The 24,260-nt window shown below is 39.6% G+C and overlaps 1 protein-coding gene across 1 annotated transcript in view; it reads left to right on the top strand.

The window, feature by feature from the left end:
- tdrd12 (tudor domain containing 12) overlaps nt 1-24,260 on the top strand; it is a 95,450-nt gene that overhangs the window by 53,895 nt on the left and 17,295 nt on the right. The window contains exons 18-26 of the mRNA XM_078211997.1: nt 1,239-1,441; nt 3,369-3,477; nt 6,362-6,576; nt 8,247-8,457; nt 10,931-11,023; nt 14,240-14,412; nt 18,990-19,131; nt 22,137-22,272; nt 23,539-23,748. Coding sequence (XP_078068123.1) covers nt 1,239-1,441; nt 3,369-3,477; nt 6,362-6,576; nt 8,247-8,457; nt 10,931-11,023; nt 14,240-14,412; nt 18,990-19,131; nt 22,137-22,272; nt 23,539-23,748 — 1,492 coding nt within the window. The remainder of the gene's footprint in view (nt 1-1,238; nt 1,442-3,368; nt 3,478-6,361; nt 6,577-8,246; nt 8,458-10,930; nt 11,024-14,239; nt 14,413-18,989; nt 19,132-22,136; nt 22,273-23,538; nt 23,749-24,260) is intronic.

Here is a 24,260-nt window from a genome sequence, read left to right as displayed (position 1 = left end):
CTTCTTAATTCCTCCTGCCAAAGAGGGTAATCTCATATATATCTTTTCACATTATATTCCATGTGCCAAATTTCTGTCCACTCAGCTAACCTGTCTATCCCTTTGCTTTTGGAAATCGGAATACAAAATATCTGCTGATTTCCCCCTTTATCCACTTTGCTTGTTACATCCTCAAAGAATTCTAATAATTTGTCTAACATATTAGAGCAGAGTTAGCATGGTTTTATGATTTTCTAAATGTCTGCCACTGCTACCTTTATAACGGATTCCAGTTTTTTTCCCCCAAGGACAGACATTAGGTTAATTGACCTACAGTTTCCTGTTTTCTTTCTCCCTGCTCCCTTGCATAAAAATACATTTGTGGCTGTCTGATCTGCTGGGACCTTTCCAGAACCTAAGGAATTTTGGAAGGTTATAACCGCTATCTCTGCAGCCATTTATTTTAAGCCCCTGGGATGCAGAGCAAACAGGCCCACAGAACTTGTCCTTTAATCCCTTCAGTTTTCCGAGAATCTTGTCACTAGTGATTGCTTTAAGTTCTTCCCTTCCTTTTGATTTTCTGCAATTGTTGGTATGCTTTTTATGCCTTTATCGTGAAGGTAAATATTAAATACTTGTTCAAAGTCTCTGACATTTCCTGGTTTCTCATTATTAATTCCCCAGTCTCATCCGTTTAAGGGACCAATGTTTACTTGCTACTCTTTTCCTTTTTATGTTTTTACAGAAGTTCTTACCACCATTTTTATTCCTTGCTAGTTTACCCTCATGCTATAATTACTCCCTCCCTCTTGTTCTATTAATTGTCCTTTGTTGTTTTCCAAAATGTTCTCAATCTTCTGACCTACCACTAAATATTCCAGCATTGTATGCATTTTCTATCAATTTGCTACTCCAAATCCAATATTGAATTGTTATTCATGTTTATATTGTACTTGATTCCCATGCTTCACTATTATCTGTGCTACTTTTAAGTTGCATAAGAGTTTACAGTGGACTACTTTTGAATAACTGTTCAAAAACTTTTACTAATTAAAGTAACCACAGTTTATTCTTTATCTATATTAGTAAACTGGCTATTGAAGAAATGAATGAGGGTGATGTGGATTTTATAAATTGACCTTGGGAATCTTGGAACATGTACTGTACTCCATAGTGTTGAATGTTGTTTAGTACCTTTTAAAAAGCAATGCACAAATTTATCTTAAATTGTTTGATACAAAATGTTCTCTTAATACTAGGGATCAACTCTTCAAAGTCAGTCAATCATACTACTGACGGACAAAGATGCCCCACAAGCAGCTTCTATTCTGCACTACCTGGAAAGAACAGATGCTAAAATTCCTAAAGAGCTATATAAATTTATTTCTGACTTGGATAACACAGATGACATTTGCTATGACAAATCTTTATGTAAATATCTTAAAGCATATGGAATCTGCAGGTAAGCACTTCACAGAATCCCTACAGTGCAGAAGGAGGCCATTCGAAATATTTGCTTCGTGGACTTGAAAATGGGGAAAAGCCTAGGGAGCTACAGTGATAAGGCAGCTCCATCATTCTTTGGGCAGAGATTTTCATTTGAGCTCGTGTATTTTTTTATAATGGGGGGAAAAAGCAACAAACGAATTGATTTACAGCAGATGATAGAGCTGGTAATCAGACTAATCTGAGTTTCTGACAGCTGCTTGGTACAAAATGTATTTAGTTGATGAGAGTATTTTTCATTTAGTTGACTTGGTATGATTCCAGGTATGGAAATGAAAACTTTCATATCAATGGTTATAATCCTCTCTAATTTACACGCAGTGTACAACAATGTATATTAAGTGGATAAGCTAAAACATCCATCATGTCTCACTAACTTGATTGAGTTTTTAGAGGAAGTAACAAAGATGATTGAGGGTAGGGCAGTGGATGTTGTCTGCATGGACTTCAGTAAGGCCTTTGTCAAGGCCCCTCATGGAAAACTGGTACAGAAGGTGAAGTCGCACGGGATCAGAGGTGAACTGGCAAGGTGGATACAAAACTGGCTCAGTCATAGACTCAGGGTAGCAGTGGAAGGGTGCATTTCTGAATGGAGGGCTGTGACAAATGGCTTTCCTCAAGGATCAGTGCTGGGACCTTTGCTGTCTAATATATATAAATGATTTGAAGGAAAATGTAACTGGTTCGATTAGTAAGTTTGCAGATGACACAAAAGTTGGTGGAATTGTGGATAGCGATGAGGACCGTCAGAGGATATAGCAGGCAGTTGGAGACTTGGGTGGAGAGATGGCAGATGGAGTTTAATCCAGACAAATGTGAGGTAATACACTTTGGAAGGTCTAATACAGATAGGAAATATACAGTAAATGGCAGAACCCTTAAGAGTATTGATAGGCAAAGGGATCTGGGTGTACAGGTACACAGGTCACTGAAAGTGGTAAAGTAGGTGGAGAAGGCATACGGCATGCTTGCCTTCATCAGCGGGGCATTGAGTTTAAAAATTGGCAAGTCATGTTGCAGCTTTATAGAACCTTAGTTCGACTGCACTTGGAATATAGTGTTCAATTTTGGTCCCCACACTACCAGTAGGATGTGGAGGCTTTGGAGAGGGTACAGAAAAGATTTACCAGGATGTTGCCTGGTATGGAGGGCATTAGCTGTGAGGAGAGGTTTGAGAAACTTGGTTTGTTCTCACTGGAACGACAGAGGTTGGGGTTGGGGGGGTAGTCTACAAGATCATGAGGTGCATGGACAGAGTGGATAATCAGAAGCTTTTTCCCAGGGTGGAAGAGTCAATTACCAGGGGGCATAGGTTTAAGGTGTGAGGGGCAAGGTTTGAAGGAGATGTACGAGGCAAGTTTTTTTACACAGAGGACGGTGGGTGCCTGGAACTCACTGCCGGGGAGGTAGTGGAAGCAGATACGATAGTGACTTTTAAGAGGCATCTTGACAAATACATGAATAGGATGGGAATAGAGGGATATGGTCTTCCAAAGAGTAGGGGTTTTTAGTTCAGTCGGGCAGCATGGTCGGTGCAGGCTTGGAGGGCCGAAGTACCTCTTGTGCTGTAATTTTCTTTGTTCTTTGTTACCACCTGAAATTTGTTGTAAATAATTCAAAAATTATTGGCTCCTAACGGAGGATTCAGTGCAATATTCTTGATTTAATCATAAATGAACATTTTTATTTGATAGTCTAACCCAATAACATCAGAGTACACTTGTCCACACTATTTTTTCTGTTACAAAGGGTTCCCTGCTATCGCACTCATCACGCTGATGTAGCAATGTGGTGGGCACCAGAATTTTCTTCGTATGAGCCACTTGATGTAACACTCAACCTGCACCATCTGTATCAAATTGATAACATTGTGTTTTTGTTCATTTCAGGGAGAACAAAACATGTCCAAGTCGTCATAAGCTTCATCGAGATGTGGACAAACCGCGATGTCTTTCAGGTGAAAATAAATTGCCTGCCTCAGGATACATTGAGGTAAAATTACTTGTGATTCATTTCTGTGCCTTGCCTTGTGAGCTGGTTTTGAAATTTTGCTTCTTTGTACAGTTTTCACCTTTTGTTTAGAATTTGTTTACTTGTCATTAGAAATGTGAGCATTATATCTACAATGCTATTCTCTGTGAATGTTTACTTCTTTATTCTTTTATGGGATGGTGGACACGGCTGGCAAGGTCAGCATTTGTTGTCCATCCCTAATTGCCCTTGAACTGAGTGGTTTGCTGCACCAGTTCAGGGAGCAGTTAAGAGTCGACCATATTGCTGTGGGTCTGGAGTCACATATAGGTCAGACCAGGTAAGATTGGCAGATTTCCTTCCTTAAAGGACGTTGGTGAACGAGATGGATTTTTAAGACAGTCGACAATGGTTTTGTGGCAAGCTTTTTAATTCCAAACTATTAATTGAATTTAAGTTTCACCAGCAACCTTTGTGGGATTTGAACCCACAGGTTCAGAACATGGGCCTCTAAATTACTAGTCTAGTGAGGTTGCCACTATGCCACCATTTCCCCCCATATCACAGTAGCACAGCAATTAATGACTAGCTTCATTATGGCAACTTTAACTTCAGTTAGAAACTAATATTTGTAAATTTGAACAATTAACAATTTATCTCACTTTAGCCAAGCGGCTATAGGAACTTTGATCTTTTTTTTTTGATAAACCAAGATGTTGTGTTTGACTTGCTTATGAGTTTCTTAATTGATCAATATGGTTCTTTCTATCTATGCACTTGTAACAGGCAAGTTTATATTAATGCAGCTTGCATCATTTTGAGATACAATATTAGTATCCATAAATATATTATTTGGTATATAGAAAACCAACCCCCATCATTAACTCTTCACTTGGTCGCACCATTGGATTCTGCATCTTGCACCTAAACATCTGGGGATCCTTGTTCTCTTGAAAGTTGGTATTGAAACAGCTCCTTTTCTTGTGTTCTATTTTCACCCATTCTCCTATTGATCAAGCCTTTAAATGACTTATTTACATTTTGTTCCACTGGCATGGTTGGTAATGAAAAGACTATTTGGTGCAGTAATTGTCTTCGGTGGTACAATAACTTACATTTAATGTGCAACTATAAATGTAATAAGATATTCCAAGGTGTTTCAAACAAGCATTCTCAACCAAATTTGATGCTAAGCCACAGAGATATTGGGCCAAGTGACCAAAATCTTAATTATGAATTAGGTTTTGGTGAACAACTGGAAGGATGAAAAGTTGGGAGGTTTAAGAAGGACACTGAGAATTTGGGGCCTAGGCAGCTTTATGCATGGCCACCAATGGTGAAATAGTGCTTAAAAAGTAAGCACTGAGAAAACATAAATCCCAAAAAAGCCTACCATTCCCTCTCCCTATTTAAGAACTTCCCAACTCACTCAAACGTGGCTTTGCAGCTTGGTGCAAAAGCTAGAAAAATAGCGAAGTATATTTGCAAGCGTCCTGTGCCCTTCATAGAGTCCTAGAGGCCTACAGCACAGCAAAAGGGCCTTCGGCCCATTGAGTCCAAGCCGGTCAAAGACAAACCACCCAACTATTCTAATCCCATTTTCCAGCTCTTGGTCTATAGCCTTGTATGTCTTGACATCACAAGTGCACATCTCAATACTACTAAAGTGTTATGAGGGTCTCTGCCTCTGCCACTCTTTCAGGCAGAGAGTTCCAGACTCCCACCGCCTCCTGGGTGAAAACATTTTTCCTCGCATCACCTCTTAGCCTCTTGCCTCTTATCTTAAATCTATGCCCCCTGGTCATTGATCCCTCCACCAAGGGAAACTTTCTTCCTGTCTTCTTTATCTGTGCCCCTTGTAATTTTATACATCTCTATCATGTTCCTCCCTCCGTCTGCTCCAAGGAAAACAACTCCAGGCTATCCAATCTCTCTTCATAACTAAAACTCTCCAGCACAGGCAACATCCTGGTAAATCACCCTTTCCGTTGCTATCATAAACCCTTCTTGATTGTGGATTCCAAAACTGCACACATTATTCTAGCTGTGGCCTAACCAACATTTCATACAGTTCCAGCATAACCTGCTCTTAAATTCTATGTCTCGACTAATAAAGGCAAATACACCATATGCCTTCCTAACCACTTGATTCACCTGTTCTGCCACCTTGAGGGACTGGCGTACATGCACACCAAGGTCCCTCTGACCCTGGGTTCTTCCCTGGATCCTGCCATTCATCATGTATTCCCTTGTCTTGTTTGTTATGCCCAAGTACATCACCTCACATTTATCCGGATTGAATTCCATTTGCCACTGATCAGCTCATCTGACCAGCCCTTCTATATCTTCCTGTAATCTCTTTTGTATTGGCCGTGAACTTACTGATCAACCCTCCAACATTTAAGTCTAAATCACTTGTATAGACCACAAACAGCAAGGGCCCCAACACTGATCCCTTTGGGACCCCACTGAACACAATATTCCAGTCTGAAAAACACTCCTCAACCATTACTCTCAGCTTCCTGCCACTCAGCCAATTCTGGATCCAAATTACCAAATTTCCTTGGATCCCGTGGGCTCTTACCTTGGCTATCAGCCTCGCATGTGGGACATTGTCAAATGAGACCATGCATGAAATATCCACTAGTTTTTGAGCACTGCGCAAAATGCAACTGGCTAGCCGAAGAAATCTTTAAATCTGCTTTCCCAGTTTTCCTATTGTAATAAAATATTCCAGAACTGATGAGAAATATTCTGTATTTTGAGAGTTCATCAAAGGGAAGAAAAATCTATATTGGTCACATGTGGGTATATATGGTCGTCTTTGTCTTGAGGATAGATGTATAATCGTGTTGTGTATTGTGTATGAAAATAATTTCTTCATGTGGAACTGAAACTTCTCTAGATTATTCCAACGTGTATCAGAGATGCTTCCAGTTATTATGGTAGAATAATACATCACAGAAGTAAATGGGAGGATCTTCCTGTTTCGATGGAAGAGGACTATCTGATGCTGTTGAAAGACATGGCTGATTACTACTCTGAGGAGAACCACAGGAAACCAGTAGAGCAATTGGTGGTTTGTGCTCTATATGGATTAAAGGAAAAAATATATAGCAGGTAAAGTGGGAAATTTTATTTTCATTGTTGACAGTAAAACTTAAAATTAACAGAGGCATAAAAATTGTTCAGACCGGAGCTTTTTAACAGCAGGTATTTCAAGGATATGTTGTGGCATCTGAGATCCAGTAAAATAATTGACTAAAATTATGGTGGCTGAATACAGTCTTTATTCTTTAATTTGAAGATAAGATTGTTGGGTTAAATTTTTTAACTAATGAGATTAAAGGTGTCAAACCTTTGATAATCTCAAACTTCTGGTGTGTATTTCAGTTTATGCAAAATGACTATATAATCACATTAGTTTAATATTTTGTAACTGCACAATGTGATGACCCAGAAATTAATACCAGCAATATATCTTCATGACAGTTAAGACTAATGATTTACAATTTATGACACAATGTGAATATTGTATGAATTGAAACCAAAAGTGCTATTCGTGGTCCTATATTTTGTAATACAATACTGTAATTCATTTAAGAATCAAAACTGATTAGTGGGTTATGGTTGAGGGTGCAACAATAGAATCTTTTACAAATAACAGATTGGCTTTGGTGAGAAGGGGAATTTGGCTTGGGCAACCAAAATAGAAGCATATGAGAAAAGAGCAGTGAGAAGAAAGATGAGAGTATTCAGGGTTGGGTGAAAACTAAGTCAAAGAAAATATATGGGTAGAGGGGCTGAATGGCCTGCCTCCATTTTTATGTCCTTAAAAACCACCAAAGCTTAGAAACTACACTCTCTGGATTGCTGGATATGGGAGTAGGATTGAAGGAAAACAAAGTTTGAAGAACTCAATCAGCAAAGAGTAAAATTAAGGGGTTTAAACATAATAGGAAACCATGACTGGAGTAATGTAATGGAAATACCATGATAGAAAACAGTTACTGGAAACCTGTAATTGTGAAAACTGGGCATGGAGAAAGTGAAGCTTCTCGGTTTTGTGATTGATAAGAACATAGAAATGGAGATAAGCCATTGTCTCTCTTGCCTTATCTGCTGTCTATCAGATCACGAATAAACTGTACCTTAACTCCATTTACCTGCCTTGATACCATATTTACTTGTTACAGTTAACTAACAAAAATCTATTAATTTCAGTCTCCGCATTCATAATCTTTTAGGAATAGAGTTCCAGATTTCTAATAATTTTGTCTGAAAAAGGAGTAAAATAAGAATCCTCTAACATCTCGCACTTCTCTTTATGCCTGTCTTTCCCTTCTGCAACTTCCTGCTTTCATCCACACAACTTACTCTGACTCTGCAAATTTGGACTTAAAATACCTAAAAATGCTGGAAAAAGAGCCCAAAAATCAATGTGGATTGGAATTGTGCATCAGATTCAAGACTCTAATATCACTAAACAAATTTAAGGAGGAGATAGATGGGTTTTTAATTAGTAGCGGCATGAAGGGTTATGGGAAGCGGACAGGAAGGTGGAGATGAGGCCAAGATGAGATCAGCCATGAACGTATTGAATGGCGGAGCAGGCTTGAGGGTCTGAATTGCCTACTCCTACTTCTAGTCCTGATGTTCTTGTATTAAATATAAAGGATTCCTGCTAGTGTCTCTCTAAAATGATAAACACATGACTTTAATAGAACTGTTCATTTTCAAGTTCTGAACAAATATTTTATTATCAGTGATGTATTCTGTTATGCTTTAAGGGTGCAGTTAATAGCATTGCCACAGAAAGCTGAGAGTGCAATTCTCTCTAATGCAAGAGTAAAATACATTGACAGTGGTCAAACTGGACAAGTGATGCAGAAACAACTGCTCGAACTACCTGCCAAATTTCAGGTTCTGCCGCCACAGATTGTCGAATTTATTATATGTAGAGTGAAGCCTATTGACAATGAAATGGATTGGAATCCACTGGTAAGGAATAAAAATTTCAATGTTTGAAAAGCTGCATTGTGACATTTGTATGTCCATAATTTTCAGATGATGATCCAGTCTTTTTCTGAATTACTTTGGTACAAGTAATAATTCCCAGTTGATAACGGGTATTGGCTTACATGGGAACCAGGAAGGAAAGTTAGGTGGGAGCAGCATTTTAGTGGGGAAAAATTTGAGGGAATAGGAAGTGGGTCCCGGGGACAGGATTAGCTCAGAGAAGACGAGTGGGGTTAGGAGAGAAGATATGACTTCAAGGCAAGGGCAAGAGAAATGTTAGAGCAAGCTTGACTTGGTGGACTAGTGGAAGGGAGGGACTTGGGAGAAGCAACTGATGGGATAGTTTCAATCTTAGTGACAAAGAGGTACATGAGCTCCTCCACGGTTGTTGAAGGTAACAGTGGAGAGATAGAGAAAAGATTTTAAATGATGGTTCATAGTCGAGAAAGGAAGCCAAGATTATCTTTGCATTTCAGGATGAGCCTGAAATAGTGAGCAGTTTTGAAAAACAAGAGCAGAACCCAATAGTGCTTTATGTTGGCCAGCCAGATCTGGCAATAAATGGCTAAACCTGTCTGCCATATCCATTCACGTCTACATCTATTGAACTTAAATGAAGCAGAAATGGAGTGTGGGAGTGGCCAGGGTAAGAGCAGGTCATAGTTTCTGATGGGGCTGATGGTATCAAAGGTTGCTCTGAAGTTATGGTTGAATTAATCAGTAGCTGCAGAAAATTGTGGTGAACAGCAAACACTTGACTGGTTGATGGAAATAGCAACTACTTGGAATTGGAAAATGCAGAGAAATTGTTGAATATGCATTAGCTGCCTTGTTTGGAGATTGGTGTGTTATATAAAGTAAGAAGTCTCACAACACCAGGTTAAAGTCCAACAGGTTTATTTGGTAGCAAATACCATAAGCTTTCGGAGCAATGCTCCTTCGTCAGATGGAGTGGTCTCTGTTCTCAAACAGGGCACAGACACAGAAATCAAATTACAGAATACTGATTAGAATGCAAATCTCTACAGCCAGCCAGGTCTTAAATGTACAGACAATGTGGGTGGAGGGAGCATTCAACACAGGTTAAAGAGATGTGTATTGTCTCCAGACAGTACAGCTTGTGAAATTGTGCAAGTCCAGGAGGAAAGCTGTGGGGGTTACTGATAATGTGACATAAATCCAACATCCCGGTTTAGACCGTCCTCATGTGTGCGGAACTTGGCTATCAGTTTCTGCTCACGAGGACGGTCTAAACCGGGATGTTGGATATATGTCACATTATCAGTAACCCCCACAGCTTTCCTCCTGGACTTGCACAATTTCACAAGCTGTACTGTCTGGAGACAATACACATCTCTTTAACCTGTGTTGAATGCTCCCTCCACCCACATTGTCTGTACATTTAAGACCTGGCTGGCTGTAGAGATTTGCATTCTAATCAGTATTCTGTAATTTGATTTCTGTGTCTGTGCCCTGTTTGAGAACAGAGACCACTCCATCTGACGAAGGAGCATTGCTCCGAAAGCTTATGGTATTTGCTACCAAATAAACCTGTTGGACTTTAACCTGGTGTTGTGAGACTTCTTACTGTGCTTACCCCAGTCCAACGCCGGCATCTCCACATCGTGTTATATAAAACCAGCTAAAGGGGAACAAATTACAAAATGTGAAAGGTAGGAAAACAGTTTTTAATTTTTAACGACTACTAATACTAGCCAATTGGTATAGTTGCTAATGATCATGGAGAATCAGTAATATGAATTGGAAGGAGTTCCAAAATATTAAATTTCAAAATATATAGTAATTCATTTAAGGAAACTGATAGAGCAGGTTAGTACATTCTTTTTTCACCTCTGAGCATTTAGTCTGAATCCTGCTTGAATAATGTGATGAAAGTCTCCCCATAGTGTTTGTTATCTGTAAGGATCCTTAATTGACATGAGTTAGGCAGTTGAAAGCATTCCGAGAGCGTACAAGTCCAAAGCATTAAGATGCACATAATTCGGTGCTGATTAGCAATCTCACTGATGGAGATCACTGGGCTGTCTAATGTAGCTGTTGATAATGTCAAGCTCATTTAGTAAATGTTGTTTTTCCACAGTTAAAGGATGTTGGGACTTTGTCACTAATGTGGAAGCTTTGTTCTTCATTTAAAAAGATATATCTTAATTGCTTGATGTTGATTCTAGTGATAAAAGTGAGCCCTGTTGAAGTAGTTTAAAAACTTGCTCTTTTCCTATGTATCCCCAACCTTATTTTATAACACAGTATATTTTATTCCAGTTTTGGATAATAAATTAAAGAATTAATCAATTCCAACTGCAAGCATTTTGACCTTTGTAATGAATATTTGATTTATTTTCTTAGTACGTAAGCAGTTATTGTGTGAATTAGCCAGTAGCAGAGAATAGTATGATTCTATTTCTGACTTGAAACTTTCTGATTTGTAAAACAGGTTTCCAGATTTATTAAACGAAAGATCAGCAATAAACCACACACTGCCAAAATTGTTCTTGCTCTTGGTAATACTTTATGGCTGAATGCTGTTGTGAGTATCAGAAATTAAAGACCATTAAATCTCAAAGCTGAATGTACTGTTCCAAACATAATTTTTTTTAAGTGGATGGCTGATGGATTTTTTATTTGTTCCTATTTAATTTACTCACTTTAAATGCTTAATGGAAAGTATAATTATATATAACCATAGAATTTGAACAAAATTATTGGAGGTCAGTTAGGTGTCTGGAAAAAACGGATGGGAAGTTTCATCCTCAGTGACTGGGAAATGAAACTGATGACTTTTTAAAAATGCAGCAATGAACAGTGGGAGTTCAATGGAGATGGCAGAGTCATTGATGAGAAGACTGCAGGCACTGCACAGTAGGAGATAAGGAAGTGAGATGGAAAGTCATTAAAAGAAAAATAATTTGACTGGAGAAAACTCTCAAATTTAAAGATACAAATACATAATTTTTTAAAAAATGGATCAAGTGTAACCTATCTAGTTCTGGATCGCGCATATCGTCTTATTGTGCTTACCCCAATCCAACGCCGGCATCTCCACATCATGCATTTGACAGACAGCTGTTGCCATTGTAAGGAGCGTAAGAGTCCCTTTAGAGTCTCACTTAGGTTCAGAACCATACTCTGCATGTAACAGAAATGATTGAGTAACAATGTAGGAAAAACTAAGAAAGACAAGTTTATTGAAAAGAAAAAGCACTGTGTATGTTAAAAGAAAGGAAGAAAGACAACTTTACATACTATTATAGATGTATACTATATTACAAATATTAACCCTAAATTGGTCTGTTCAACAACAGGAACCTAATTTGGTACAATTTCCCTAAATTCAAAAATCACCAAGTGTCCAAATAACCTTACAACTGGTGGACACTTCAGTCAGTCACTCTGTTTTGGACCCTCCATCCCATAGTCTCCAATGGTTGACTATTCCACTTCGGTTACAACACTGAATCCCAGAAGCAGCATCCCTTTAAGCCTAATTTCGGGCTCGAATCCAGCTTTTTGAAGCCCTGTTCAGACTTTCTCAAAACAGGTGTGTAAACATACACCCTTGTCAATTCTCACAGGCACTGCAATCCAATTTGTTGACATTTTTTTGATAGTGTCGTCTTCTCAACTGCCATCAATCAGGTGATATGTCTATCAATCAAACTTCATCTGATGACCACACTACAGTTGACCACCTCATGCAAGATCATCCATTTTTAAAAACTTGTTGTCCAAGGGTCATTGAATGAAGTAAAAGGAAAAAGACCTCCTGAATAAAAGAAATAACTTTTATTTTAATAATCCAGTTTAGGGAAAACAGAGATGTAGGCCAAAGATCAGATGGCTAATATGGAAAACCAAGTCTTAGGAAAACACGTCATTACTGTGAAGGGGAGGTCATGCCTCACTAACTTGATTGAGTTTTTCGAAGAAGTGATGAAGGTGATAGATGAGGGAAAGGCAGTAGATGTTGTATAAATGGACTTCAGTAAAGCCTTTGGCAAGGTACCTCATGGTAGGCTGATACGAAAGGTGAAGTCACACGGGATCAGAGGAGAGCTGGCAAGATGGATACAGAACTGGCTAGGCCATAGAAGACAGAGGGTAACAGTTTGAGTTTTTCGAAGAAGTGATGAAGGTGATAGATGAGGGAAAGGCAGTAGATGTTGTATAAATGGACTTCAGTAAAGCCTTTGGCAAGGTACCTCATGGTAGGCTGATACGAAAGGTGAAGTCACACGGGATCAGAGGAGAGCTGGCAAGATGGATACAGAACTGGCTAGGCCATAGAAGACAGAGGGTAACAGTGGAAGTGTGCTTTTCTGAATGGAAGGCTGTGACTAGCGATGTTCCACAGAGATCAGTTCTGGGACCTTTGTTGTTCGTAGTATATATAAATGATTTGGAGGAAGATGTAGCTGGTCTAATTAGTAAGTTTGCAGATGACACAGAAATTGGTGGAGTTGCGGATAGTGAAGAGGATTGTCAGAGGATACAGCAAGATATATACTGGTTGGAGACTTGGGCGGAGAAATGGCAAATGGAGTTTAATCCGGACAAGTGTGAGATATGCATGTAGGAATTATACAGTAAATGGTAGAACCCTTAGGAGTATCGACAGGCAGAGAGATCTGGGCGTACATGTCCACCAATCACTGAAAGTGACAATGCAGGTGGATAAGGTATATGGCATACTTGTCTTCGTCGGTCGGGGCATTGAGCATAAAAATTGGTAGGTCATGCTGCAGCTGTACAGAACCTTAATTAGGCCTCATTTGGATTATTGTGTACAATTCTGGTCGCCACACTATCAGAAGGATGTGGATGCTTTGGAGAGGGTACAGAAGAGGTTGACCAGGATGTTGCCTGGTCTGGAGGGTATTAGCTAAGAGAGGTTGGATAAACTCGGTTTGTTCTCTCTAGAATGATGGAGGTTGAGGGGTAACCTGATAGAGGTTTACAAAATTATCAGTGGCATGGACAGAGTGGGTAGTCAGATGCTCTTTCCTAGGGTAGAAAAGTCAAGTACTAGGGGACATAGGTTTAAGCTGTGCGGGGAAAAGTTTAGAGGAGACGTGTGAGGCAAGTCTTACACAGAGGGTGGTGAATGTCTGGAACGCACTGCCCGGGCAAATGGTGGGAGTAGGTACGATAGCGGCATTTAAGGGGCATCTAGACAAATACATGAATAGGACGTGAATAGAAGAATACGGACTCTAAGTGCATACGATTTTAGTTTAGGCAGGCATCATGATCAGCACAGGCTTGGGGGGCCGAAGGGCCTCTTCCTATGCTATACTGTTCTTTGTTCTTTGTACTGATTATCATTGATTAATTAATCAAAGCACAATCATGGTTAGGTTTAGATCAATGTCTACAAAATAAGATTCTATGCAAAATAACTAAATATTCAATATAGGCTTAAAATCAAGAACAAGGCAAAAAATAAATTGTAAAAATTAGTAGCCTTAGGCCTCCATTATTATAAGTATATTACACATTGTGAATATTAAAGCATTACTCAAAATATGAATATGTTCTGAGGCAGGTTTATATTAAAACATGGGTTTGTCGAACATTCTCATTGTAACAGATCATTTCTATTGTTTTAGCTACTGAAATAAAACGCGCTAGATAAAATCTGATCGTTTGACAACCTGTATCTAAACTAAAATGTGCATTTTTGCAACCAGCTAGTCTATATTGTACAAATCAGAAGTGTTATTTATGGTTGATATTTCTTGTTAAGGTACACATGGCTAAATTAGCTGATCTGAAGACCACACTATTGGAATATAACATTCGCTCAGAAATCATGAATTCTGGATTTGGAACAGATAATGCAGAACACATTGAAAGATTGAAAGATCTCTGTAGGACAGCTGGACTTTGTTCGCCTGATGAGAATTCTCTCCTGAAGCAGTAAGTTGCTATGACATTAAAAATGACTTTCCAATCGATCTAGTTGCGCTCAATCAAGTATGACTATTCAATTTAACATGAAAATCATAATTCTTCATTCAGCATCTTCTGCATCAGGAATATCAAACTCAACTTGCACAATGGGATCAACATCCTGGTACTGAACAAAAATTTTTAAACGTGCCAGAGTAAAGATTAGTATACATTTCACCCATTTTTGGGCTTAAAATTTGTCCAATGTATACCAATTAATGGACACATGATTTTTAGGTGGACCTGGCACTGCCTGAAATTGGCATTTGACCAATTTAAATATGCAAAGAAGGGTCCTGCACTTGTTTGTCCTCTTATAAAATGGTGTGGAGAAGCTAGGTGGACTGCGTGCCACATGAGCTCCAATTAGTTTTACCAGTTCTCCAGCAGCCTGAACAGCCTGAAGGTCACTGAAGAATTTGTTGGAAAATGCTCCACCCCCTCAGTGGACAATGAAGAAGCAGGAGTGCTCCTTTCAGCTATACAGCACCATTTGTGGGCCATACTCAGCCTGTAACACCCTGTATCTCCTTCATTTATTGGAACTACAGCAGCTTCCTGAGTACAATGCGAGTCCTCAATCTCCATCCCCATTTTATCCATTTTCCTAGCAGTGAAAGCAATCTTACACAATTCACTCGAAATAAGGAGCCCAGATTTAATTTCCCTCTTGCTGCTCCGAATCATGACATTGATGCTGAGGCTCGTGTCTCTACAGGAAGCGCCGAGCCCAATGTGAACACCACTACACCAACTAACTGCCCTCCCCAACGCTGACGCATTCTGTTTCCCTCACCAAGCCTTGTCCAGTCTGTCTCCTATCCTTCTATTGTCCTCTTGGTGCTAATTGCGACTGCCAATCTTTCTTTGTGACCTTACTCTCTGGTTTCCCATGCCTCACTAAAGTCCTAATCATGCCCTCTGCTTGTATGCTGGCTGAGGGAAGGTGATGCTGTGGTAACAGTTTAAAAGATGCATTTCTCAGGACCTGTTTCAAAAAAAAGCCTGAAAAATTTAATGTCCCACTTTAACTCACCTGACAACATGAAGCATTGTACACATGGATCAGTGATTTGACACCCCTGCTCTACATTTTTCAGAAAGATTGCCCAACTTGCTTGGTTCTGAGGAATTTGGAGGCTGAGCATGTACAACAAACATCTCCAGTCTCCCTACAGAGGAGGTTAGATTAATCAGCATGCTGAATATGTGTTTAATCCCTGCAGGTTTTTAATTCTCAGGTTTCTCATGTGTCCAAATCGTTTGCAACAGGTGACTGCCCTTCCAAATAAAGTGAGGAAAACCATTTTTAAGGACAAAATATGAAAGGAAAAACATTTTAAAATCATTTGGTAACCTCAATGACTAACATTATGCTCCCTGGGTAGTGTAACAAAATTGGCAAATTGGCAGTGCCTAACTTATGCAGCCATTTCAGCTGAATCTGTTTAGCTACTAGTGTCTCACTGGAACCCTCACCTTCCCAACTCTTGTCCCCCTGCCCTCCCTGAAAAACAGAATCCGACTCAGCAACAGACACAAGCTCCCCAGCCAGGAAACCCCCAAAAACATCTCTCCAACACGCACACCACTTGGACATCCATCCTAGCCCCCGGAAACACCCAACCTGGCAGTGCCCTCCTCCTAACACACACCACCTCAACAAGCACCTCCCCCCAACCACCTAAAATGCAACAGAAGCAGACCATCACCCTATTTTCCTTTGTTTCTTTCTCTCCCTCCCCTACTCCTCCTCTTCTGCCACGCAGGGATACCCCCCAATCACCCCACATAAGAAAAAACTAACACAAATAATATATATAAGAAGAAAAAGGCCCAGGAGGCAAGAAGACAGCAAGCCACAAGATAAGGCCAAGGCATTATAGGGAGCAACAAGTGTTGGACATGAGCCGAAAGAAAAGCGGCAGAGCATGAAGAAAAGGGGACACATCCTCTCTCTAACCAACGCCAAAAATCTTCCCAATTCAGTGAATAAGAATATGCTATTTGAAGAATTTTCTTTCATTCTAATCAAGTGATTTCTAATAGTACATCTGTGAAATCAAACTTGGTGCAAATTTAACGATTTGTTTTCCAGGCAACTTTATGATAAGAAGTTAAAACATGCCACTCTCGCGAATGATGGAAACTATCATTCAGTCATAATTTCTGAATTCCATAGTCCAAAGCAATTCCACGTGCAGTTAGTCGCAACACGGGAAGCGTGAGTAAATAATTTTGTGTTAGTACAGATCAGAATTTGTAAAAGTGGTTTTCATCTTATCCCATGCGCACACACTTCAAATGGAATTGAGCAAATGGCTTATGATTACTAAGCTAAAGGTTATTTTTCTCTTCCACTAGGCTCTGCGCATTAGAGAATGAAATTAACCAAAAAGCGAAGGAAAGGGATGCTTTCATTTCTGGCAGTTACGTGCCAGCTGTTGGTGACTTGTGCTTGGCATTCTGTGAAACAAAGAGGTAACTATCAGACGTCCTGATCAAAAATCTTACACTGCAGCTTTTTTTTGTGCATCTTGCCAAGCAAGTGAATGGGCCTAACACTTGTTTTCTTCTTCAATCATTATAGAACACAAAATGAAGCTAGTATGCATGATAAAGCTAGCATTAGCTAACCAGGCAGGAATGTCACAGGGGTGCAACTTAGGCCATGTGGTTAGTCTTTTGGATTTTATAAGAAAACCTGAAACTTTAACAAAAAAACTTGTATGGATTTTACTGACTAATTTGAGATTCATGTTAATTAAGTATTTTGAGAAGATGAAATTGTTATTGTTTTTAAAAACATTCAAAAACTCTGTGACATATGGGGGGAAAAAAACAAACCTGGGTCTTAGCTATTTGTGCATTGCCCCATTCACCATCAACCATTCTTTTATGCTGGGAAGAGAAGAGAAATTGGAAAAAGTTCCAGATGTGAGTTTGAACTCAGTTGAAGAAGAGTAAAGAAAGCCGCTTGCAAGGCCTTGGAACACAGCAGTGCTACATCAGTGTTTCTCCGTGAGAGGCTTTATCTGCTGACAGTGACTGCCTCATGGCAGAGGTCATCTGACTACAGAAATCCATATGTGACATGGGGACTGAGTTGATTGAATTCCTTGATGGCTTGCATGGATGCACTTCAGCATTTCTCCTCTCGTCTTGGGAATGAGTACTCTTAATTCCTTTGCACAAGGTGCCATCTAGGCCTGAGAGTTAATCACGGTACACCCAGTATGTTCTTGTGACAACAGATGTGTCCTTGATTCTCTCAGACTATCCTTTCATTACTACTTGTAGTGCTTGTAGAGTTGTATCTTGTTAGGTAGTTTGCTTGATTTGAGCTGGGCACTTGTCAGATTTAATGCCTCTGCTGGGTCAATATCATGTCTAGCTGCTGCTTTACATTGAATCTGGAGATTTTACGTTCTGTCATAGAATGCTCACCTTTCTTCATTGGAGCGGTTATTGACAGCATGTCTGCAATGTACATCTGTTTTCCTGGTTTGTATGTCACATCCAGATTATATCTATGTAAACAAAGTAACGTTATTTGCAGACACTTTGGAGCAGATAGTAACTGTTTGCCAAAAATGTTTTGAAGGGGCTTGTAATTGGATTCCACTGTCATTTTGTTTTTCTTGGGCAGGTACTAATATAAATGCTCACAAGCAAAAACAATAATAGCCTGGCACTCTTTCTCAATCCAAGCATAGCGCCGTTACATTTGTGTTAGTGCCCTGGACGCAAATGTGACTAGTTGCATCAGAGTTGCTCCCAGACCGGTCTCGCTGGCATCACACTGCAAGCCAACTTCATCATTGACATTATGGTACTGCAGCACTGGCATTGTCATCACTAGTTGCTGATTCTAGTGGATGATGCTTCTTTTTCTGTTCTACAGAAAGTGTCTCATGGTAGAGGTCACCTGACTACAAAAAAACATATGTGACATGTAGACTAATTGCACTTCAAAACCCAAAGGTCCTCCTTTTCGTAACAAACAAAAACAACAAGGAAGAATGGTTGGCTTCCTATCCAAATCAAATCTGCTGAAAACAGTAGCCAGGGCCAGAAGAGACCCAACAAAGGAGGTTTTACAATTTCTTTTGGTTTCCTTATAGAGCAAATGAAAAATCTGAACCTCAGAAGATAATTTTGAATCTCCGCTTCCCTGAACTTCCTTCCCTCTCCCCCTCTCCTGATTGTAATTCCAAACCACTTACTTGCCTTGTGTTGTTAGATCCCTCATGACCAGTAGTGGTAGGCTGCATCTGTCAGATTTTATTGGCTACACAGCTACTTCCCAGTTGAGTATCTTGCAGGAAATCGGCATGTGGTGGACAGGCCACTGCATTAAGTTTACCAATTGGACTGAATGTTGATACGGACCTCAAAACCAGATGTTTTTTCCTGAAAAAACAATGTGTTGAAAGGGCACAGATGCTGAAGTGAAATGTTTTGCTGTTGGTTATGGATTGGCAGTGTCTTGGATTTTTTCTTCACTTGGAAAACTAATGGTCAAATTTTTCTTAAAATTCCAGATGGCGTAGAGTGAAGGTCTTGTCAGTTCTCTATTCCAAAAAGAATTGTATGGTGTTCTTTGTGGACTTTGGGACATGCAGCTGTATTTCTTTGAACAACATTCAACCTCTGGTGAAAGATGCCCTTCAGCTTCCTTTTCAGGTCAGTTTTAATTGTTAATTAAACTGTATTTAATATTGGAAAGGATTGGGTTTTTTTTTAATGATCTGCAGCTAAACATAAGATTAAAGAAAGAAAATGGTACTTTCAAATTGACTGTTTTTAAGTACCCTGGAATATTAATTTCCAGCCTTGTGGCTATGCAACCATGTCTAAGTAATGGCTATTAAATCATTCTCATTTATCCCTCTTTGTGGCATTTTTTCATGGTGTCTTATTGCAAATATTTTGTGCATTCAGTTGGTGTTTAATTTTAATGTTTTACCAATTTTCCCTGATTTGACCTTATTCACTGATACACCATTGCCATTGAACTCTCTTCCTCCTGTTACACATTTTGTTTTTTTTAACCAATATTGATACACTGCCCTAAGCTTTTGACTTTTCTCTTCAGATTTATAAATTTCCCCTCATTTAATAATCCAGAAATTACCTTTTAAAGTTCTGTTTATTAAAGCTTCTCAGCAGAATCTGATTGCTAGTGCTACCTATGTTATTGGTTCATACATGGACCATAACAGCTCTTCACTCAAAGGTTCTTCTGCAGCTGGAAAGAGATGTCTTTAACCCTGGCAACGGACAGATAGCACAGCCTTTGGAACTCCCGGTCACAGTTGCAGAGAACAGTATCTAACCCCTGACTATATTGTTCCATACTGCTGCCATATTCCTATTTCCTTCCCTACTTGAATAGCTTCCTACCATGATGCTGTGACCAGTTGTTCATGCTCTCTGCAGACTTTGCCCTTATCCACTGAGGATTCGGGCAGCAGATAGAGACGCTGGTCAAGGCTCTTCTCGCACTGCACCTGGGCCAACTTGACTGTTCGCAGTCCCAAACTAGACCTGTACCATTACCTAAGGGATGTGACCACTTCCTGAACCAAAGTGTCCAGGTAACTTCTCCCTGATGCCCCCGCCAATGTCAGCAACTCAGACTCCAGCTCAACAAATTTGAGCTGAAGTTCCTCAAGATGCAGCTACTTACTCCAGATGTGATTGACCAGGTTTGCAAAACTGTCTGGGTGCTCTCTGTCTCCCACAGCACATCACCTTCATTATATTCCCTACCTAACCTTATTTTGAATTAAAGTTTCTGTATTTAATCACTTTATGCATTCTTTATATGGTCTGAACCATTAGATAAATTAAATTTAAATATTTACCAGCTACCACTGCTGCCACTTAACAGCAGGTGCTGAAGAATCCGAGCTCTTATCTTGAATTAACTGTATTGTTGGAGTTCCTCCTTCATTATGATTCTTTAGGCATGATTCTAGAAAATCATGAAAGACTGAATAGTGCAAGAATTTTTATTCCTAACTATCCTGACATAGTCAGAGAACCGTCTGCATTGCCTTTTCTTTCCAGTTGAACGTTACCTCCTGGGGACCGCACAGATCTATTTTTGGTCCCTGACGCTCCTATTTTTCATTTTCATCCTGTCCCTAGATGTCATCGTCTGAAAATACATTGCAGGCACGCACGCACACACGGGGCATGCACGCACGCTGATGACGCCCAGCACTGACTCGTAACCCCGCCACTGCCCCTGATTGGCCGTGTTGCTTGTCTGGCGTCCATCTTGGATGAACAGAAATTTCCTCCAGAACAATATTGGGAATTGAAGCAATTGTTTTTGGTCCCCATGGCAAACTCCACTCTCCATCCAACTTGTCCTTCACCTTCTCTAACCATTATCTGAACTTGAACCAGATTGTTCGGCACCTAGACATTCAATTTAACCTTGAGCTGAGCTTTGGACTCCGTGTCCTCCCCATCGTTGGCCACAGAATTGCTTCTCTTTTTTTTAATTTGTTATGGGGATGTGGACGTCACGTCGCTGGCTGGGGTGGCATTTATTGTCCATCCCTAACTGCCTTTTGGACTGAGTGGTTTGCAAAGCCATTTAAGAGTCAACCATATTGCTGTTGGTCTGGAGTCACATGCAGCTCAGACCAGAAAAGGGTGACAGATTTCCTTCCCTAAAGGACACTAGTGAACCAGATGGATTTTTACAACAATGCTTTCATGGTCATTGTTAGACTTTTAATTCCAGACTCTTTTTTTTATTGAATTCAAATTTAAACATCTGCCATGGTGGGATTCGAACTTGGGTTCCCAAAGAATTGCTCTGAGTCTCTGGATTACTAGTTCAGTGACAATACCACTGTGCCACTGCCTCCCCAATTCCAAATCTAATATCTCCCTATCTCCATAGCATTTTTCATGTTCACCCTTGCCCCTCGGTTTGACAATTCTATTACTCTCCTGACTTTGTAATTTAACTTGCACCGTCTGTATGCTTATCCAAACATTTGCTGCCCATATCCTCCTCACTCACACTAGTAAGTCCTGTTCACCCATCTCCTCTATGCACATGGACCCTACATCTCGCAATCCAGGAACACCTTGTTTTTAAATTCTCATACTTGTTTACAACTCCTTCCACTGCATTACCGCTATAACCTTCTCCAACCCTACAGTCTACCAAGATCTCTGCATTTCTCCCAGTTCTGGCCGCTTCCATACTCTGATTTTCTTTGCAACATCATTGGCAACTGTGTCTTCAGCTATCTTGGCTCTTAGCTTTGGAATTTCCTCTCTACCTCTCTGACCTCTTTAAGATGCTTCTTAAAACTACCTTCTTAACCAGACTCTTTGCCCTAATAGTTCCTGATGTGGCCCAGTGTTATATTTTGTTCCTGTCAAGCACTTTGGTCCAAAAGAAATGCATGCCATATAGGCAGGTTTTATATAGAGTCACAGTCATTTATGACACCGAAGGAGGCCACTGAACCCATGAAGTCTAGCCTAGCAAGTTTATTTCCAATGCAGATAATTGTCCTATACAACAAGTTATTTTAACATGTTTACCTATTAGAAATTCAAATCCTGAAGTTATGTTGCTTAACTGTGACCACCTAACTTTACACATGATCATGATTGTAGATTAATATAGCTCTGTAATTATCTTGGTGTTGCAGGCCATCTGCTGTTCATTATTTGATGTGGAGCCTGTGGAAAGAAACTGGAACCCAGAGATTAAAGAATTGGAATGGGCTACTTTTCGGGACAAGGAGCTCCAAGTTAAAGTCATTGAACAAAATAGAAATGATACAAGTGAGTTGATATTGAATTGATAATATCTGAAAATATGCAAAATTACATCTGGGCAGATGAGTTTCCTGGAATTAGATTGAGTTTTTAAACACCTTTTTTATGAACAAAATTTGAAGTCTGCATTGGGAAGTACACTTCAGTCATATATATATCTTTTTTACCTGTACAGCTCAAATTATGACTGTCCATTAGTAATAAAAATTTCTGGTAAAATTTCAGATTTGTTAATAGCGATCTTTAGAATTAAAACTTTTAATTCTAATTTTCTTCTTTACGAATATACGAAATAGAAGTAGGTCATTTGGCCCCACAAGCCTACTCCACCATTTGATATGATCATGACGGATCTGTTTTGTGTTTCGAATTCCATGGGCCCATTTACCTCCAAGAGCCTTTGATTCCCTTGCCTAACAAAACTCTTTCTACCTCAATAAACCCACCTCTACTGCCTTTTGAGACAAAGTCAACGACCCTCTAAGAGAAAAATATTCTCCTCATCTCTGCCTCAAAAGGGCAACCACTAATTTTAAAACAGTGCCCCCTAGTTCTGGACTCCCACAAGAGGAAACAACCTTTCCACATCCACGTGTCAACACCATTCAGGATCTTTTGTACTTCAATCAAGTCACCCATCACTCTTCAAAATGGTATTTCCTGTTATTTACATTTTTATAGCACAGAAGCAGGGCATTTGACCCAACAGGTCTATGCTGTGTTTATCCTCCCTTCTTTATCTAACTCCATCACCTATACTTTGATTGTTTTCTCATCACGTGCTTATCTAGCTGCCCCTTAACTCTACCCATGTTGTTCGTATCAACTACTCCCTTGTGATACCAAGTTCATTAATGACTTCCTTTATTATGTTGCAGTTCTACCCTTTGCACCTTCAAATCTGGTGCCAAACACACGTTTTGAAATTTGTACTTCCAATTCCCGAGTCCAAATTGTTTATATAAATGGTGAACAGCAGTGGCCCCAGCACTAATCCTACAAATGACCATATTCCACAGTCTGCCAGTCTGAGTAAATACCTTCAAACCTTGCTGTTTATTTTCTTTTGTGTAACTGGCTTGCTATCCATTGTAATACTTTGAAGTTATTATGTGGCACCTTAAGGAAGACCTTTTGAAAATCCAAATATTGGCAACATTAGTAGACAAATACTTGTATAAAATTTCCCTGTTCACTTTTAGCACATGTTTATCAGTTTAATATATTGAAATATTTCCCTTGTATTTTGAAAAGCTTTCTTTTTCTTTGTAGCTGATGATGTCTGCTACCACGTTGTTGTACAAGATCCCTCTGCTGCTGGCTCTTTAAAACTATCAGAATGTATTATACCTACAGGGCAAGGTGGAGGGCCACCTGCAATTTTAGACCAATTATTTCCAGAAGAGGCAATAATGAATAGTCAAACCAGCTCCATGTCATGCCTCTGTTCTTCTGTTTGTGCACTTTTAGGAGATCAAAATTGTAAGTAATGCTTACGTGATTACAAAGTTAATAAACTGTTCTGATAGTTTGTTTAAGCTAAAAATGTTCAAATGTTAGCCAAAATTCAATTGCCTAAAATATGGTATCTGATCATATATGGTAATATCAATCTGAAAACAGTTGCAATTTTAAGAGGCTGTTAAACATAGAAACTAGAAGCAGAAGTAGGCCATTCGGCCCTTCGAGCCTGGTCCACCATTCATTTTGATCATGGCTGATCATCAAATTCAATATCCTGATTTCCCCCCCTTCCTCTCACATCCCTTGATCCCTTTTAGCACCAAGAGCGATATTTAATTTCTTCTTGAAATCAAACAATGTTTTGGCCTCAACTACGTTCTGTGGTAGTGAATTCCACACTTTCACCACCCTCTGGGTGAAGAAATTTCTCCTCACCTCCGTTCTAAAAGACTTACCCCTTATCCTCAAACTATGACCCCGAGTTCTGATCTCCCCCACCAATGGGAACACACTTTCTGAATCTATCCTGT

This window comes from Mustelus asterias, chromosome 4, assembly GCF_964213995.1.
Source record: "Mustelus asterias chromosome 4, sMusAst1.hap1.1, whole genome shotgun sequence".
NCBI classification, from domain to species: Eukaryota; Metazoa; Chordata; class Chondrichthyes; order Carcharhiniformes; family Triakidae; genus Mustelus; species Mustelus asterias.
Note: the sequence above shows the minus strand (reverse complement) of the source record. Positions and strands in the feature narration are given on the sequence as shown.